Source organism: Caretta caretta, chromosome 1 (assembly GCF_965140235.1).
Source record: "Caretta caretta isolate rCarCar2 chromosome 1, rCarCar1.hap1, whole genome shotgun sequence".
NCBI lineage: Eukaryota > Metazoa > Chordata > Testudines > Cheloniidae > Caretta > Caretta caretta.
Genome location: NC_134206.1, coordinates 237,646,282 through 237,665,000, shown reverse-complemented (window position 1 = coordinate 237,665,000; position 18,719 = coordinate 237,646,282). Strand labels below are relative to the sequence as shown.

The 18,719-nt window shown below is 38.5% G+C and overlaps 1 protein-coding gene across 28 annotated transcripts in view; it reads left to right on the top strand.

Annotated features, from left to right (window-relative positions):
- The window catches only part of PLEKHA5 (pleckstrin homology domain containing A5), a 260,673-nt gene that overhangs the window by 134,065 nt on the left and 107,889 nt on the right, over window positions 1-18,719 (top strand). For 26 of the 28 annotated variants that reach the window (XR_007353551.2, XM_048827466.2, XM_048827553.2 and 23 more), the window contains 3 exons: window positions 4,716-4,799; window positions 5,752-5,872; window positions 13,726-13,830. Coding sequence is in view for 25 of the 28 variants with exons in the window: in XM_048827466.2 (XP_048683423.2) it covers window positions 4,716-4,799; window positions 5,752-5,872; window positions 13,726-13,830 (310 nt within the window). In the remaining 3 variants the exon portion in view is untranslated. Of the gene's footprint in view, window positions 1-4,715; window positions 4,801-5,751; window positions 5,873-13,725; window positions 13,831-18,719 lie in introns of those variants that run through there. The other 2 variants (XR_007353552.2, XM_048827515.2) reach the window with 2 other exon arrangements.

Sequence of the window (18,719 nt, the reverse complement as noted above, 5' to 3'; positions counted from 1 at the left end):
TTTTGAGAAATCTAAGTAAAATGTTAGTAATCTAAGTTAAAATAGTGCTGAAACCCAGTTGTTTGGGGTCAGAAATGAAAATCAGCTGTTTTTAAAAGAAAATATTTGGGTTTTCGTCAACAAGTTACATTTTTTTACATAAAGCAATTTTTAATACTAGAACAAGTTGACATTCATTGTTAACTGCAACTTCAATGCATGTTCATTCACATGACTTCATTTGGGAGTCTAGGCTTAGGAGAGATGGGAAAAAGAGTGTACCACATGTTCCTTGCCCATTTAAGTGGTAGATATCTCTAAACAAAGAAGGGAAATGGCTCCTTGCTTCACAGTGTACTTTTACAATGTCCAAGCCAACTTTCCAGGCCCCCTTTCTACCAGAAACTCGTTATTGGGCCAAGTTTTCTACTTCAGACATGCTGTCTCTTTATCACGTACCGTTTGAATGATGGGGAGAAAGGTGGTGTCTCTTTTTTTCTAGGTTTAACCCTAAAATTATTGACCTAACAGTTGTTCTCAAATGGTTTTGTGTAGTCATCTGGGATTGCTCCCCTCTCCCATATTTTCCATTTATTCTTGCCATTTGCATGACCTTACCTTTAGTAAGGAGGTGTGAATACGGCTTCTTATTGAGCTAGGCAGTGCCAGTGCGTTCAAGTTGTTCCCTCCCAACAAAAGAGGTAATATTCTAATTGGCAACCTTTTGGGATGCCAGTTGATGGCCAGGGGCATCAAATGGTCAAGGTTAAACATTAGGGAAGTCTACATCACTATAACCTAACTGAGTGACACCCTTTTTTGACTTAGTGTGGGATTTTAAAAAAAGCCTGAATTAGAAGCACAAGTCCCATGGAAAGTCGGTGGAACTTGTGCTCCTGAGGCACTTTTAAAAATCCCACCGTTTATGGCCAATTTAGTTGGTCGCAGCTTAATGTTGTCCACTAAGGCCACGTGGAAAAAAAAGTTGAAAATTATTTTATGATGATAAAAGTTCAATTCATGCCGTGTGTTTCATAATCTCAAGTGCTGTGGATACAGTTTTCCAGCCTTCCTCGAGAGATCAAGAAAGTGAGTGTGTTGAATTGGAGGAGAAACATCCACCTAAAAATGGATGTTGTGCAGTGATGTTTGTAACTTAGTTTTCTTTACTCTGAGCCACTTTACTCCCGAACGAAAATATAGAATCATAATTTAGGATGGCAGAAACTTAGCAGATCAGAATCTATCTCATGGCCCTTCAAAGGTTATGGATGTACTTTCCCAATAGAATCTTTTTCAGAGGTTAAACTGATTATAGTTGTTGTGAAAAGATAGAGAATGATGTACTTCAGTCATTATTAGCCCCAAATATCCACAACTTGCTTTAAACTGACTCTGTGACATAAGAAAAAATGGTACAAAGAAATGGGGTACATTTTTACCTCTTTTCTGTTTGTGTTTGCATATTATATCCAATACTGCTTACACATGAAAGAAGCTTTAATTTTTTACTGTAGATTTTTCTGTGAAAGGGGATTTGTGTCTAGAGCATGACTGTGAAACTGCAAAGTGATCAAGATCTAAACATTTTAATATAAGCATCAGCCAGGGAAATGTTAAGATTCCTCTCAGTAGTGGTCTAGTTATTTGATAGTCCTGCCTTGATTGCAGGGGGCTAGATGACCTCTTGAGGTCCCTTCCAGTCCTACACTTCTGTGATTATCTTGCTGAAGTTAAGACTTTGGGGGGTGGAGAGCAAGGTTTGCAAGGTAAACAGTATTTTGTATTATTAAAATGTTAGCGTCCATAACCAAAGGTTATCCTTAAAGTGCCGTAAGCTTTCATTCTGAAAGACTTTTAAGATTTTTGTAATTTTCTGAAAGTTTCATTGAAAGGCTGACATTTTCCAGGTTTGTTACTTAAGTGTGAATTTTTGGGGGAAATTGGTGCCATCTGTTAAGGGTATTTCCCTTATACAAAGAGAGGGCGATGTCTCGTATCAGTATTTCTGGGTAAATAGATTCATAGCAAAAATCAATGTTTTAATTTTAAATGTACCAAATAAAAAGTAGAAAAGAAAAAGGAAATATTGGCAAAAATTTTCTAATGGTTTACTCCAAATTTATTGAACTTATCTAGACTCAAACAAGCTCTCTGAAAATGAAAAACCTCATTTCAGATAGGGAATTAATATTGCAAAGCATTTGCTATTGGATGTATTGCATTCATTATAGATATTATCGTTTGAGATGTATGCATAACAGTTTAGTTTGATAGGACGGACTGTCAAAGTATCTGAAGACTTTAGAGTGGGATCTTCTGTTATTTCAGTTAATAGGTTTTATGTTTCCATACAAATTCCTTTGACATTTTCCTGTATCAGCTGCAACAGTAGCGGCAACAACAAATACTCTGTTTGCTTACATAACCTTCATGATTCTAGTATCTGAGTGCCACACAGACATGAATGTACGTATCCTCTCTACATCCCTGCGAGGCAGGGAAGCATAACCCCTAATTTATAGATAGGGAGCTGAGGAATAGAGAAATTAAGTGACTTGTCCAAGGTTACATAGGATTGGAAATCTGTGGCAGAGTGGGTAATTGAACCCAAAGATCCAGCATCCCGTCCAGTGTCTTAACAACAAGACCATTGTTTATCTCTGTGCTTTTGCCTAAACAACTAAAAGAAAAAACTTCAGAGGAAGTCTGATTCTGGTGAGAGAGAGAATGTGTCCAAGTTGGAACACTACTTTGATCTTTTTATTTTAGCTTCATTTTATGTTTGTTGCCTCTTGCAATATACGTCTGATTTTTATTCTTGTGGCCCTCAACTTTTGTCTCACTTGAATCCTCTCCCTTGATAATTTTCCTTCTCAGTTCAACTCCTTCCACTAAATTAGTATGAAGATGCTACTTAAAGTTACTTTGTGCAGAGGTAGGAAAGGGCCAGATGAGCACAGGGACATTTATCATCTCTTGCTTCTAAGATAACAGGTCTGTAACTCTATTTAGAATTTCTTTAATACATTATATTTAGAAAGGCTCCATCTTGAGACCTGCTGCAACTCTTTATTTTGTAACATCAGGTTTTTACCTCTTGCCAGGAGGAGGAGGAGATCAAAAATATTTCCAATGTAGGCAATCTTGAAAAATTACCAACACACTGGAGGGTTTGATGGTATTGACTTGCCTGAAAAGTAACAAAATGGAAGAGGCGGCAGCAGCATTCCAAGGAACGTCCAATATATTATAGAATGCTTCAAGCCATTTTCCCACTGAATCCATGAGGAAGCTCTTGTGAGGATAAAACATTCTAACTCATCTCCATTTTCCTCCTCCCAGAATCTGCTAGAGTTGTATTGGGATCACATGCACACATGATACTTTCACATGAAGCAGACACACTTCTGGGAATACAACAATTTTTTTGCATAGCCGAAACAGGTGGTGTGATACTTTTTACATGCTTCTGGTGTAGTGACCAAGTGAACCCCATTCTTATTCCCTTATGGTATCATTATTCAAAATTAACCTACTTTGAAAGGTTACAGCCTTTTTCATAGGTTTTGCTTATCCCTGCGAACTTTCCCCCTCCTTCCACTCGTTTAGCATTGACCTTAGTCTGCCTGTCTTCCACAAAATCTTGGTATTGCTGGTGGAAGAACCTTCTCTTACAGAGTTGCTGCTGTTTTGAATGGACTTTCTATATAAGTCTGTCTTAGTGACTCAATTTCTTTTCAACTCTAAGGTAAAAGCATACATTTTTCTCTTATCCCTTTTTAATTTCCCCCTACTTCTGTTGTTAAATTACATGAAGGATCTTGGGATACAGGTTCTATTAAATACCTCATGCAAAATACATTTGTACCATAGTAAATATGCTGAATATTACACTACTCCAGATTATTCTAGGTTTAAATCTCTCTTTTAACTTGGAGAAAATCCAAAAATTTGATTTAATTTTGAAATGCTTCTTCAGTTTTGTGCCAAATGTTATAAAGTCATACATCTTCCCCACAGTGATGGGAAGAATTTAGGACATCATTACAAAACCATTGATTTTAATATATTCTCTTGTTGCATGAATTTATTGTGCCTAACTAATACTTATGACATTTGCATTAATTATGATGCCATAAACAATATTCAGGGGTAATAAGACCATGAAATGTAATTTATTTGTGCTTGATTAAGTTAAAATTAAACATGGGTTTTATGTATATATCTAACTGTAATCTAGTTCTTCTCTTTTTTTGGCTCTTAGGAGTTTATAATGTTTTTTTGGCTCTTAGGAGTTTATAATATCATGGCATTTTACTTGGAAGTTTTAAATGAAAAATGCCAAACGCCAGATTACAAATCATTATTTTTTTTTAATCCCTAGAGCAGTCTTAAAAGCTCAAATATTTTATTTTCCTCTCTAAATTGTTAGAAAATATTTACCATAAGGGTTTCAATCATACTGTGAATGAAGCAATATTCGCATCTATTTTAAATATAAACTGGTGGCATGGTTTCAACTGTAGTGTGGGTTAGGGCACAACATTCAAAGCCACATAAATGTTTTACATCTGCAGTTGCCAGGAGTTAAGTTCCTGATGTCACAATGAACTCTTTGTGGAACAGTCGAGTTATTTTCCTTGTATTTGGACCTTACACTAGATCTTTAAAAGAATTTTACAGAAAACTACAAAATACAAAACTTTATAAATACCTATCTCTCTTCTCCACAGTCATAATGAACGGAAAGTGACCTGCAAGCATCCAGTAACAGGACAGCCATCACAGGATAACTGTATTTTTGTTGTGAATGAACAGTAAGTGAAATATGCTTTGCACAATATAAAATACATGCATTCTTAATTCATAAATTTCACAGTGAGCTCCAATCAATGTAGAAATTGATTTCTTTTATAATCTAATTCTTCTGCACTCTGCTAATGCAAGACCAAAGAAGCACAGTAAAACAATTAAAAAGAAAAAAACTAACCCAAATGGGGCTTTCTATGTTTTAATGAAGTGTTGGGGCCATTATTTCACTGTTCACTTCAGCTACCCTACCCAATTTGCATGCAGAGTAAACTAATAGATTTTTAGCAGAATTGTCTAGTAGGCTACCAGAAGGTACATTTTTGATGGTCCGTTTGAATTGCTCTGGAATATGTTGGCAGTCCATATCTCCTGTAGCAGCTAGTACTCCTTTTTTCCATTTAATATTGTTATTCCATTGCCCTGTCGAACTTCGCTAAGCAGGTAGATGATAGATTTGTTGACAACTGTTTCGTTACTCTTGCAGAATAAATCATGAATTACATGATTTCCTTAGACCTCCCTGAATGTTTAGGGGAATCAAGAATTTATTTACAGTAGTAATTCCTGATCTCTGGTTGTGAAGTGGTTGAGCCTTGTGTATCTAATCAAATTACCAGACTGAACTTCAGTAATACTTAAGGAGCCTCAGATTTTCACTAACATGATATTGGTATACAGCATTCTCTTACTACCTGTGCTATGTGGTAAACCATGAATTTGAATTAGTTTAAAACAACTTTAAGAATTTCCTATAGTAGAATTAAGTTTGTCTTTGCTATACAATTTAATGACCTTTTTAATACTTGGTGCAGATAATTTTCTCATGAAATCTGAATAGCTTGCTTCAAAATTGGAAAAGTAGGACATAGCCACTATTAGAGAATATCTTAGGGACACTTTTTAATATCAGTCTGCACACACAGCAGGTACTAGTGTTATTGAATATTCTGTTTTCAGGACAGCTGCAACTATGGCATCTGAAGAAAAGAAAGAACGAACAGTAAGCACAATAAGTGACGCTTCCAACTATAATTTGACATCAGATTATGCTGTGCATCCAGTGAGCCCTGTGGGCAGAGTAAGTCACTGTATCCAACATTTATTTATTAATGTAAAATTATTCAATTATTCTATAAGATAGCGAACAAAGTACTGTAATTAAAGAGAAAATTTGTAGTTAATTTTCCATTTTAAAAAAGAAACAAAGCATATGTATATCTCCGCGCACTTGATAACCTGAATGTTTTTATTTGGAAGCTGAGGTGTCTGAAATAACTTATCACTAAAGCTGTAATTTGTGTCACAGGTTTTTGGCTCTTATGACTTTCACGTTCTGAAATAGTCTTTGGTATTAGACGTCTATCTTGTTTTGTTTATGAGCAAATGTGTGTTTGAGTGGGCATATAGGTAAGGGTGCATGTGAACGATTGCATTGTGTTTTGAAAGATTTGACCTAACATCCTCATGGCAGGAGTATGGAATTATAGCAATTTGCAAGGGATTGGTTGCAGCCCTTGAAAGCGGTTATGGGAACAGACCAACATTTACATATGGCAAAGGTTACATTTTAACTAGCAACCACCAGTACTAGAATTTCAGTGCAATTACATAGGAAAATTGCTCAGTAGCCCATGAAATCATAATCAATCTGTTTTTTGTTTTGAAGTCTGGTCTTGTGGTTAAAGCACAGGACTGGAAGTGAGGAAGCTTGAATTCTGTTCCCGGCCTTGCCTTATTTGTGGGATCTTGGGTAAATCAACTTAACTACTTTTTGCCTCAGTTTCCCCATCTGTAACTGGGAGGTAATACTTCTGTGCCTTTCAGAGATATTATGAAGCAAAAGGCTTCAATTTGAGGCCACTTTGTAGAAGGAGAGTTCACTTACTACAAAACTGAAAATTTTCATTGGGTTTTGCCAGGATAGATTTATAATCTTCAGAAAAAGTTAGCCAGATGATATCTTGGTTAGTGATGAGATTAGCAGTGCCATCTGTCTTGTAGTCGACAGTTAACATTTCTTCTTGAGTATTTTTACATTCTCAGTTGCAAACAAAACTGTTGAATTAGGCACTGAAAGACTGTACCCAGCAAAGTGGTTTTCCTGCAAATGAATCAGATTTGCAACATATGTACTTTGAAGTGTTAGTGTTAATTGAACAATTTCTTTAATTTCAGCAAGTTTGGATTGAAACCCTGTTTATTTTCTCTGTGAAAAAATAAACATTATACGGTTGCCCATAAAATAAAACATTTTGAGCATGTTGGAGACTGCTGTTAAAGCAGCTTTTGTTTAAATGGATACAGTCAAATAGGTCAGGCAAAAGCTTGACCTACATTAAAACCATTATCTACTGAGGAAAGACTTCCAGATTCTAGAAAATGCATTAATCTAACAGTGTTGCTGAGAAAATAGTAGCAGTGTTGATTAAAAAAAAAAAAGCTATTGTTAAGCATGACCTTACAATAGTTGCTAAGCCCCTACAGGGACAGCCATCAAAAAAGCACAATAAAATCTTTTTCTCAGAACCGTGCTGACGACATCAGTGATGCTGATGCAAAATTATTACAACAGAGCTGTGTTAGAGTTAGTTATGTGGGGTGAAATGTGGATGAAGGGAAGGGGAAATATATTCACTTCCATTTGGGAGGCAGTCAGGAAATTAGTTTAGGGCTTTTACAGACAAAATTAAAATAAACTACTTACTGTATTTGGTTAACAATGTACTGGAAAGAAATGGAGATGAGTGTCTGAATTGTTAAGTTTGAGGCTTTGACATTTTTATTGAATGGGATTTATTGAGATACTTTTTAGAGAAATCAGGCTTTTGTTTTTATACTAAAAGCTATTCTCATTATTCTTTTTTCAATTACTAAATTAACTACTTAAGATGTTCATGTGAATGGTATTCAAGTTACTTTAAACATAGTTATAAAAAATAAACTTGTTTCCATGATTGTACCATTTTTAATAGTCCAGTCTCCGAAGACAAGCGTCTGCAACATAGAAACCATAGTTGACACTAATCAGCCTCTTTGGCAGTTTCAGAGGGCCCATGGGTTGAATGCATTTAAGACTGTTATTCCCTTGTGCTTAGAAGTGGCCCTTCAGTGATAGTATTGAGGAACTTTAGCCCAGCCATGAGGAGATTTGTGCTATCAGTTTTGATGTCCACCTCTATCTATGAATAGAGGACTTGAGGTGCCAGGGCTGCCTTACCAACACTCGTCTTTCACGGTCTGTCTTAAAAATAGTATTATAATGCACGAGAAAGAAAACAGTTGGGAGAGTAGTTATTTAGGTTCTCCATAAACTAGGGAAAGAGAGAAAGAAAAAGCTACATTTGGTTACTTCTAAGAAAAGCAAAAATATTGGTGGCAATTTATTAAAGTTGTTTGTAAACTCAACCATTTTCAGGGATGACTAATAAAAATTGCTAATGGGTTTATCTAATTAGTTGGGGAGATCATGAATTTCATATTGGGTGGGAAGAGCACAGTTGAGATGAAGGAATGTTTCAAGGCTCTTGGGAGTACAATGCTGCTCTTTTTATTAATATAAACCAATCCAGAATTAGCATAACAATATTTGTATAAAATTCTGTTTGCAGTTTTGTTCAAAAAAAGGCTGACGAGATTCTAAAGCCACTATTCAGAGGCTGATACAAAAGATGAGGTGAGGTGAGTGAGACCAAGCAGCAAGGGGCTTGATTAAACACTCAGGCCTCCTTCTCTTGTTCCCATCCTCTCTCCACCCAAAAATAAAATAAAATGCTGACAAAGGAGAAAGTGGAGATTCATGCCAGGGTGGTTCATGCCATCTTTCCAGTCAGCCTCAAAGCCACCTGTCCAACTTCCTGGTTTCTGGAAAGGAAACGGTGCTCTTTTACTTCCTTCCCATCCTAGACCAAAACGTACTGAAGATGGTGTGAATAGAGCCTGGCACTCTCCCTCTATAGCCTCATGGCTGCTAAAAGGTGGAGTGGTGGGAGAGTTTTTCCATTATTCTACCCTTCTTCCAGTCTCTCTTTCAAAGTTGGTATCCTCCATTTATTCTGCAGATGGTATTAAAATCTTTATAAAGGCCTTTGTGAATAATATGATCAAATCCCTATAGCACATACAGGGAATATTGTTTAATAACATGGTATGTACGTGCATAGGCAAAATTGTACAGGTCTCATGGTGATCTCTGTGGCTCCAATGTCTACCTCAGCAGTGCTTCATAGCTTTCCCAAGCATTAGCAGACATTGGGTTGGGAAACTGACATGGTCCTTGTTAGGTTCATTGTTGCCCACAAACTTCTGAATAATAGCGGCACTGCCCAGTCTTCTCTATTTCCCTGCCAGTACTTGGAAGATTGAAGCAGCATTGATGCTGGAGTTGCCTACAGAATTAAGAAGGCAACACTGCATTGGTTCATAATTGGAAAGTTATCAACCATAAGGGTTAGAAACTTATTTTTAAACAAAAAATTAAATTTGGCGGAAATTGATTGCTTAGATTCACCTCATCACAACCCACACACATTACAAGGGAAAGCTTCCAATTCATTACTGACATTTCCAAGGCTAGTTTTAAAATGCTTAATCAATAGTTTTGCTTCTATGTTCTTTAGATAAACTAATCTACAAGGTGACAGCATAGTTTTGTTGTGATATTTAAGTAATACAGAAGCTTCACACAGTGTTTAAAGCATGTTGGGTCAAAAAGGATTGCAGACCCAGGAAATATCTACAGCTGGAGCTGGCTTGCTTAGAGGCACACATTTTAATCCTACTTGTGAATGAGGGTGTGTGTGCAGGGGGGAAATCCCCTCTGATTTGCATCTTTTTTTCTCCACTAGCTGCTCTTCTGGGGAAGAGCCAATCAGGGCTGCTGCATTAGGCAGGCAGAACTCTCTCTCCCCAGGAGCAGACCTGACCATTCACACAGGAAGGGAGCAGGGAACAGAAATAGCCAAGGTGCTCAGGTCAGCTCTGCTCCCTCCTCCCCTGTCCACCCCACATACACTTTTCTTCACTAAGCTCTGGCTTGACTATAATATTGATACTATTCTAAGGTTTTAAAATACATAGTCTTGAGATCTCTAGAACTCATTGTGTGAGAGCTGATTCTCATTATACAGTATAAGATAAAATAATTGTACAAGTCTCTAGTGTTCTGTTTATTAACTAATATTAGAAAACTCAAGCAGTGCCCTGTTAACCTAGGTAAATATTTGCAGTTGGTAAAATGTATGAGCCTGTAAAGGTTCACTTCTGAGCTCCATGAGCTTTGTGTGAAAGTGTGCATGTACTTGGTTACCAAACCGAAGAGATGGGCATTTAAATTACCTGAATCTGCTAGAGGACTTGAAATTATTATTTGTTTTTTGACAGCACCACCTGGATGCATTAAGCATTTTCCAAACAAAAAGGGATTTGTGGGCTTGGGGAGCTTACAACCTTTCATAGGAAATGGTAGCGTGGGTATGAGTATTGCACCACTGGTTCTTAGAACATGCAAAGACCATTTTGTTTGTATATTGCATGGTAGAAAATGTTGAAGGGTTTTGATGAGTAATTAGTAGTGCTGGATAAATAGCTGGGTTTTTTTTTGGTTGGGGAAAAAAAATTTCAACCAGAAACCAAAAACTTTTTTCTTTTCTTTTCTTTTCTTTTTTTTTTAAATAAAAAGATTTCAAACAAGTGGACACATTTTGTTTCTGGTCAAACAAAAACATTTTTTTTTCCATTTCCAGTCATCCTTTTTTAAAAGGAAAGGAAATGAAGGGCTAGATTCACAAAATGGTTGCTGGTGATAATTGAATTGCTTCCTCATTTGCAGCCTTTAGACTAGCAGTTAGGGCATTTACTTATGATATGGGAGATGCAGGTTTAATTTCCCTATTTGTCTGATGTGGGGCAGGGATTTTAACTGGTCTCCCACATTGCAGGAGATGCCCTATTCATTGGACTATAGGGTGCCCTATTCCTTCAGTGCTCCCTCTCTCCTGTTGACTGTTCCGCTGTGTATAAATAGTAATTGGAGCAGGGATTTGTCTCCAAGGTGAATGCCCTAACTTCTCACGCCGCCCTCCCAGCCCCGGTCTGTAGTGTCGTTCTCACTCTTGCTCACCGGGGATTAATCAAGTATTTTATACAGAATGGAACAGTTTCAAAAAGGAGGGATTGAGATCACCCTTATTACCCACTGGTTGAGATACTTTGTGGCTGTCTTGTGAATGACAGCTAGGTTCCCTTTTGAATTTTTTGGACAAACTATTTGGCAAGCGTGTCAAATTTTCAAAGTTTAGGTCGACCAAAACTGCATTTTTAGCCAAAAATAACTTATTTTGGTGAAAAATTGCACCCATTTTTAGTAATCAGCTCTTTAGTGGGACATAGGGAAATGTCTGTGAAAACAATTATGAAAAATAATGAAATTATGAAAATCTATTTTTAAAAAAAATTAAAACTTAAACATAATTTGAATTAAATTTATCACAACAACTTCCAAGTTTTGGAATCTTAATGAATAGTTGTCAGAGCTGATCTTCAATTTATTCTGTCTGAATAGTCTTTTCTTCCGCATTCTTTCCTCTGCTTCTTATAAAATAAATCTTCCGAGCAACATATGCTGACTTCTCCTGAATGTGGACTGAGTTTCCCAAACCAAAATGTTGAGTTTTAGAGCAGTTTTGACTTTTGTTTTGAATTGTGTGTGTATTTTAAATTGCTTTAGCTTTTTTTCTAAACCAAATTTTGTTCAGCTGGCTTACTTCCAAATGAATTTAAAACAGCCTCTTCACCCTTGCTTTTCATCTTGTGAGCTTTAATAAAGTGTTGACTTAAGATTTTGGACTGTAAACCTTTTTTTATTGTAAGACCTTATGCTGCTGTTCACAGAATAATATTGTTCACAAAAGCTGCGTATTATTATTAAGGTAAAATAGATTATGCAGTGTTACATGTGCTACTATATTATGAAAAATCCCTTTGAAATCTAATCTAAATATCCTGTTCATTTCAACAAGGCTGTTTAAAAATTTTGTAGTGTCAGAATGTACTTTTATTAATAATCTATGCTTTGCAAACTTAGTAGAGAAATACATTATTTGCATGCTTTCAAGAGAATACAAACCAGAATTTCAGAAAAATATATAATATAGTCTTCCTTTTGAATTTTGTATTAAAATTAAAAATCCTTTTTTCTTTTTCTCCCTCATCTCCTCTGTTGCTGGTGCTGGTGTCTTAATATTGTCTGCTATATATATGGAAAATACTCTGTTACAGGCAGAGTCGACATTCAACAGTTACACAGTGGGCACACTAAAGTCTTTGTTCTTCTGAAAATCAATTCCCAATGAAATTTTATCTATTATTGTGTTGGCTCTTAATCTGAGGTACACCTCTATGCTCTGTTGTTCTATAACAGCTAAATGGTGACCATGCTCCCACTGCTTAATTTATGCAATCAAAGAGCTGTCCTACGCATGGGTTACTAAGATAGCCAGTTGTTTGTTTGAGGGCAAAGCCATAATTGTCCATGTTCAGCATTTGTGTTGGCTGTATCATGTCTTTGTACACTTTTCAGATTTGTCGTTCCCTCATAACTTATGGAATTGTTTCTCTAATTTAGAGGCTTTATAGACCACAGCTAAGCGTAAATCCAAATTTAGAAAGCGCCTCCACAAAGCAACCCCATATCCAGGCAATAATTTTTGGAATACAAGTTTGTAGATACGAGAAGCAATAATAGTATTTTTCACATTTATAAGGACCTTTCATCTGAGTAGCTTAACAAACACCAGTTAAGGCCTTACTTCACTACCTTAAAGGGGAATTTTATCTCATCAGTATTAGATTAAACTGAGGTCCAGAAGTTACATGACTTGTCCAAAGTAAAGCAGTAAATCTGTAGCAGAGCCAGGAACAGAACCTAGGATTCTTGTTTCCTAGTCCCCTGCCCTTTTCCTTGTCAATACGCCAGCCTCTAAGCCATTAATTTCTGTGGAATTTAAGCTTTTAATATAAAAAATAGGATTCTCTCCTTTGTTTGCAACAGTAACTTTCCAAATAAAAACTAAATGTAAACCAATGCAGAGCAGTATTCAAGACACAGTGAACCCCTCCAGTGCCTCTGCTGCTACTTATTGCTTTATGAGGCAGAAGAGGAGTGGAAAAAGATAGGACTCTGGTTAGTTTCACAACTGCTCTTCTAAATTGTCAAGAATCACTTTAATTTCATTCTGTAGCAGCTTGAAAAAAAGCTATAAGCATCATGAGAAATGGATGCTGGAGTGACAAGGGAAGGAGAACCAAAACGTCTGTTGGAGCAACATGTAGAGTAGTGAAGATCTTCTCCCTTTTGTAGCAGCCAAGAGAAAATGAATGGAAAAATTGTGAGGGGAGAAGAGATAGAATAAAAGCTATTTCACCGGAGGAGGATATGAAAGGTTCAATCAGAAGCCAGAGATTGCACCCTTGTAGCAATCTGACCTCTATCCCAGTTATTGGGGTTTTGCTGGGAACAGAAGAAAGCTGGGCTTTTCTCACCAAGGTGTTGCTTTGCCATCTATCATAGTTTTAGTTCTCTTGCTAGTTCTTGTATTGTCTTGTAAGTGCTCTTCAAGCCCTGTCTTAGAATAAAGTCAGCTGTATTTTTGTTTTTAAAAAATTCTATTAAATCTCTATTTAAAATGTTTTGATCCTGTTATGCTCTGGGATTTCTCTTTCTCGCTGCAAAAAAATTTAGAGAAATTCTGGAACCAGCAGAAACAGCATGGCAATTACCAAAATTATTTGTCTAAAAAGGAACAAAATAATATCCTGCAATTCTCAAGGGGAAACATGGATAGAGAACAAAAATCTGAAGAAAGAAATGTGTGACAATTTCCTAGACTTAATAGACACTGATGGTGCATTTTCTAACATGTTCATTCCATTTAGACGTCACGGTCTTCAAAGAAGGTTCATAATTTTGGAAAGAGATCAAACTCAATAAAGAGGAATCCTAACGCACCAGTCATCAGACGGGGGTGGCTTTACAAGCAGGTATTCATATATTTTCCTTGTTTGTTATTGTATGCAGGACAATAGTTTGTGAAACCTAATGCTAGAAACATTGGAGCGAAGATGACAATATCTTCTGGTGCATGTGCATTGCCTTTCATTAACTCATATCACCTACTAAATAAAATACACAATGAAAAATGAATAAAGGCAGCCAGGAAGTACAGAATAGTGGTTTACTTGTTGTATTTCTTTGGGAAGCATAAGAAGAGAAAGGTACAATGTTGTAAATTCAGGGACCTGTTATATCTGAAGGATTTGGGGGATAGGTGTCTGGCAAATACATATTGGGAATGGAAGACTAAGTTAATAAATCATAACTGGTGGGAAAATGGGACAAGAGTGAGTGGCCAAATGTTTTGCTATTTATTATTCTGGGATGGCTATTGGGGGATATTTTTTGGCTTGAACATTGGTAATGTATATATACTGGGAGTGTGTGTGTTTGAACTGTGATTTTTTTAGTCACTAATGTACATTAAGGGGAAGATTTTTAAAAGTATAAATAGCAATTAGGCACCCAAAACCCACTGAAAGTCAATGGCTTTTTGCCATTTTTGCTTTTGAAAATCTCCTAACTGGTTGTACTTTCTTGCAATCAGCAGTTCAGCACTATTGGATCTTAGGGCAAGAACACCTCTTTTTCTAGCATGTCGTGGGTGCTACTGGAAAACAAACTGGTGTTTTTAGGTGAAAATAGGCATGGGGGTTGGGGGGGTTATGTATGTATTGGACCCACAATTGCCAAGTATAGTCCAGTTGACTGTGTTGCAAACAGATGACCTGAAATAGTTTTTCCTCTGTCTTTTTTAGGTAGAGAATTAAAAACATTGATCATTTAACTACATTAAGCACTGGCTGATCTTCACTTGGGGTGGCAGTGGGTTTCCTCCTCCATATTTAGATTCTTCCCTCTGCCCATGCTTTTTTCCAGCCTTTGCCGGCTAAAGGACCATAAGGTTGGGTTATGTGGGCTTTCCTCTTTGGTTACTTTATGGCTTGAAAAGAAGCTGCTTTCGAATTTCTGGAGTAATTTCACTTCTAAAGTTATGTCCAGTTAACATATTAGTTCGGGAAAAAGAAATTGTACTGAAAAAAACATTGTGGTGGAATTAATAGCCTAACCCCCATACAAAATGTTCAAACCAACAAATACATTCTATACTAAGAAAAAAAATGATATGTAAGAAAATACTACTACTTTGCACCAAGAACAGAGTTGTTCAATGGATTCTAATAAATTAGATGATCAGTTATCCTAATTTAAATCCATAAAGACCACAATTTTGTACAGTTAGCAGCAGCATAATTTGGCCAGCAGAATTCTTACTGTTAGTGGTGGGTAAGAAGGAAAAAAAGCCATTTGGATTTTCAAATTCCAGTTTCAATTAGGAAGGATGGCAGAGAAAAACATCTTTTTCTGCTGCACTTTAACCCATTAACACACATGTTTTATTTCTCTAGCTAGTATAACGGGGGGCAGTAGAGCTCAAGCAATATTACACTCCCCTTCTTCCTGCACCTCAGCTTAGCTTCAGGCAGACCACAGTTCTGTCTCTCTATGACTTCTCAAAAATCATTACACAGAATTAAACCTCGGGGCTCTTGTATGTAAAACCCTGATAAGTGGATGTTAACAGTTCCCAGTCAATTTCAGAGTACAACATATGTTTTGTTAGTTAAACATTTAATGGACACAGCACACTGTAAATAGTCTAAAATATTGTAAATACTATGAATAACGTCAAAACAAATGTTGTTAGACAATAAATCTACTGGTGTTCTTTATAGATTTCCCCTTTTGTTTGTTACAAACATTCAAATATAAGGTTGAAATATAACATTTTCTAACTTCATTTCACACATCAAAACACATTCCCCTCTGATTTTCTCTCAAAGATGATTTCTCATCTTTCTAGTGCGACCATAGTATGTAGTGTGTGTCACCTGTAAGATGTAAAAAATTTTAATAGAGTAATTAACCATTGGAACAATTTACCCATGGGGTATTCTGATAAATTTTAAATCAAGATTGGATGTTTTTTCTAAGGATATGTCTATGCTACAGAATTAGGTCGAATTTATATAAGTCTGTTTCTTTAGGAAGCGATTTTATACAGTTGATTGTGTGTGTGTCCACTAAGTGCATTAAGTTGGCGGAGTGCATCCACAGTACCGTGGCTAGCATCGACTTTCAGATCGTTAAACTGTGGGTAGCTATCCCACAGTTTCCGCAGTCTCCACCGTCCATTGGAATTCTGGGTTAAGTCCCAATGCCTGATGGGGAAAAAACATTGTCGTGGGTGGTTTTGGGTACGTCGTCAGTCTTCCCTCCCTCTGTGAAAGCAATGGCAGACAATCATTTCACGCTTTTTTCCATGCGGATGCCATACTACTTTCAGCCGACGGTGCAGTAGGACTGCTAACAGTCATCATCGAACCACCGCTTCCACTGCAACTCTGCTCTCCTGCTCTTGTCTCAATAGCAAATTTCTCTATGTTGGCTGTCATGGGCTCCCACTTGCGCTGCAACTCTGCTCTCCTGAATCCACCTCGCAGGTCATCAGCCATTGCTTCTGCTGCAACTCTGCTTTCCTGCTCTCCTACAGATTCCATACCATGGCAAGTGTGCAGCCCGCTCAGTTCAGCTCACCAACACCGCCGCTGTTGTGTCCTGGTGCTGCTGGCAGCAGACAGTGCAGTAGGCCTGCTAACCATAGTCATCCACTGCTTCCGGTGCAACTCTGCTCTCTGCAGACTCCATACCACAGCAAGCATGGAGCCCGCTCAGATCACCATGGCAGTTATGAGCAGTGTAAACACCTCGTGCATTATCCTGCAGTATGTTCAGAACCAGAACCTGCAAAACCAGGCGAGGAGCCAACGGCAGCACGGTGATGAGATTGAAGTACGGGCCCCGGTAATTTGGACATCCTGGTGGCAATGGGGCAGGCTCATGGAGTGGAACGCCGATTCTGGACCTGGGAAACAAGCACAGACTGGTGGGACCGCATAGTGTTACAGGTCTGGGATGATTCCCAGTGGCTGCGAAACTTTCGCAAGCGTAAGGGCACTTTCATGGAACTTTGTGACTTGTTTTCCCCTGCCCTGAAGCGCACGAATACCAAGATGAGAGCAGCCCTCACAGTTCACAAGCAAATGGCAATAGCCCTCTGGAAGCTTGCAACTCCAGACAGCCACCAGTCAATCGGGAATCAATTTGGAGTGGGCAAATCTATTGTGGAGGCTGTTGTGATCCAAGTAGCCAACGCAATCACTGAGCTGCTGCTGTCAAGGGGAGTGATTCTGGGAAATGTGCAGGTCATAGTGGATGGCTTTGCTGCAATGGGGTTCCCTAACTGTGGTGGGGCAATAGACGGAAAGTATATCCCTATTTTGGGACTGGAGCACCAAGGCAGTACAAGCACCAGTACATAAACCGAAAGGGGTACTTTTCAGCGGTGCTGCAAGCTCTGGTGGATCACAAAGGACGTTTCACCAACATCAACGTGGGATGGCCGGGAAAGGTACATGATGCTCACATCTTCAGGAACTCTGGTCCATTTGAACAGCTGCAGGAAGGGACGTACTTTCCAGACCATTGGAGATGCCTATAGTTATCCTTGGGGACCCAGCCTACCCCTTAATGCCATGGCTCATGAAGCCATGCACAGGCACCCTGGACAGTAGTAAGGAGCTGTTCAACTATAGGCTGAGCAAGTGCAGAACGGTTGTAGAGTGTGCATTTGGACGTTTAAAAGCGCGCTGGTGCAGTTTACTTGGTTAGACATCAGCAAAACCAATATTCCCATTGTTATTACTGCTTGCTGTGAGCACCACAATATCTGTGAGAGTAAGGGGGAGACATATAGTGGCAGGGAGGTTGAGGCAAATCGCCTGGCTGCTGGTTATGCACAGCCAGACACCAGGGTGGTTAGAAGAGCACAGTATGGCGCGCTGCGCATCAGAGAAGCTTTGAAAACCAATTTCATGACTGGCCAGACTACGGTGTGAGAGTTCTGTTTTTCTCCTTGATGAAAACCCGCCCCCTTGGTTCACTCTACTTCCCAGTAAACCAACCACCCTCCCCTCTTCGATCACCACTTGCAGAGGCAATAAAGTCATTGTTTCAAATTCATGCATTCTTTATGAATTCGTCACACAAATAGGGGGATAACTGCCAAGGTAGCCCAGGAGGGGTGGGGGAGGAGGGGAGGACAAGGTCACACTGCACTTCAAAACTTATTGAATGCCAGCCTTCTGTTGCTTGGGCAGTCCTCTGGGGTGGAGTGGTTTGATTGCCCGGAGGCCCTCTCCCCGCATTCTTGGGCATCTGGGTGAGGAGGCTATGGAAATTGGGGAGGAGGGTGGGTGGTTACCCAGCGGCTGAAGCAGCAGTCTCTGCTCATTCTGCCTTTCCTGCAGCTCAACCATATGCCAGAGCATATCAGTTTGCTCTTCGAGTAGCCTCAGCATTGCTTCCTCTCATCACGCTGCTGCCACCTATCATCTTGCACCTGCCACCTCTCCTCACGTTCATTTTTTGCTTTCCTGGACTCTGCAATTGTCTGCCTCCATGCATTCTGCTGAGCTCTTTCAGTGCGGGAGGACTACATGAGCTCAGAGAACATTTCATCGCGAGTGCGTTTTTTTCGCCTTCGTATCTGCGCTAGCTTCTGGGATGGAGATGATAGGGGGAGTGTTGAAACATTTGCAGTTGCGGGAGGAAAAAACGGGAGAGTAGTATTTAAAAAGACACATTTTAGGGAACAGTGGGTAGACTCTTTCATGGTGAATGGTTTCAAACAGCAGTGCCTTCCTTTCCCATACCAAGCACCCGTTAGGTTGGCCATTTAAAAGGAGGGGCTGCA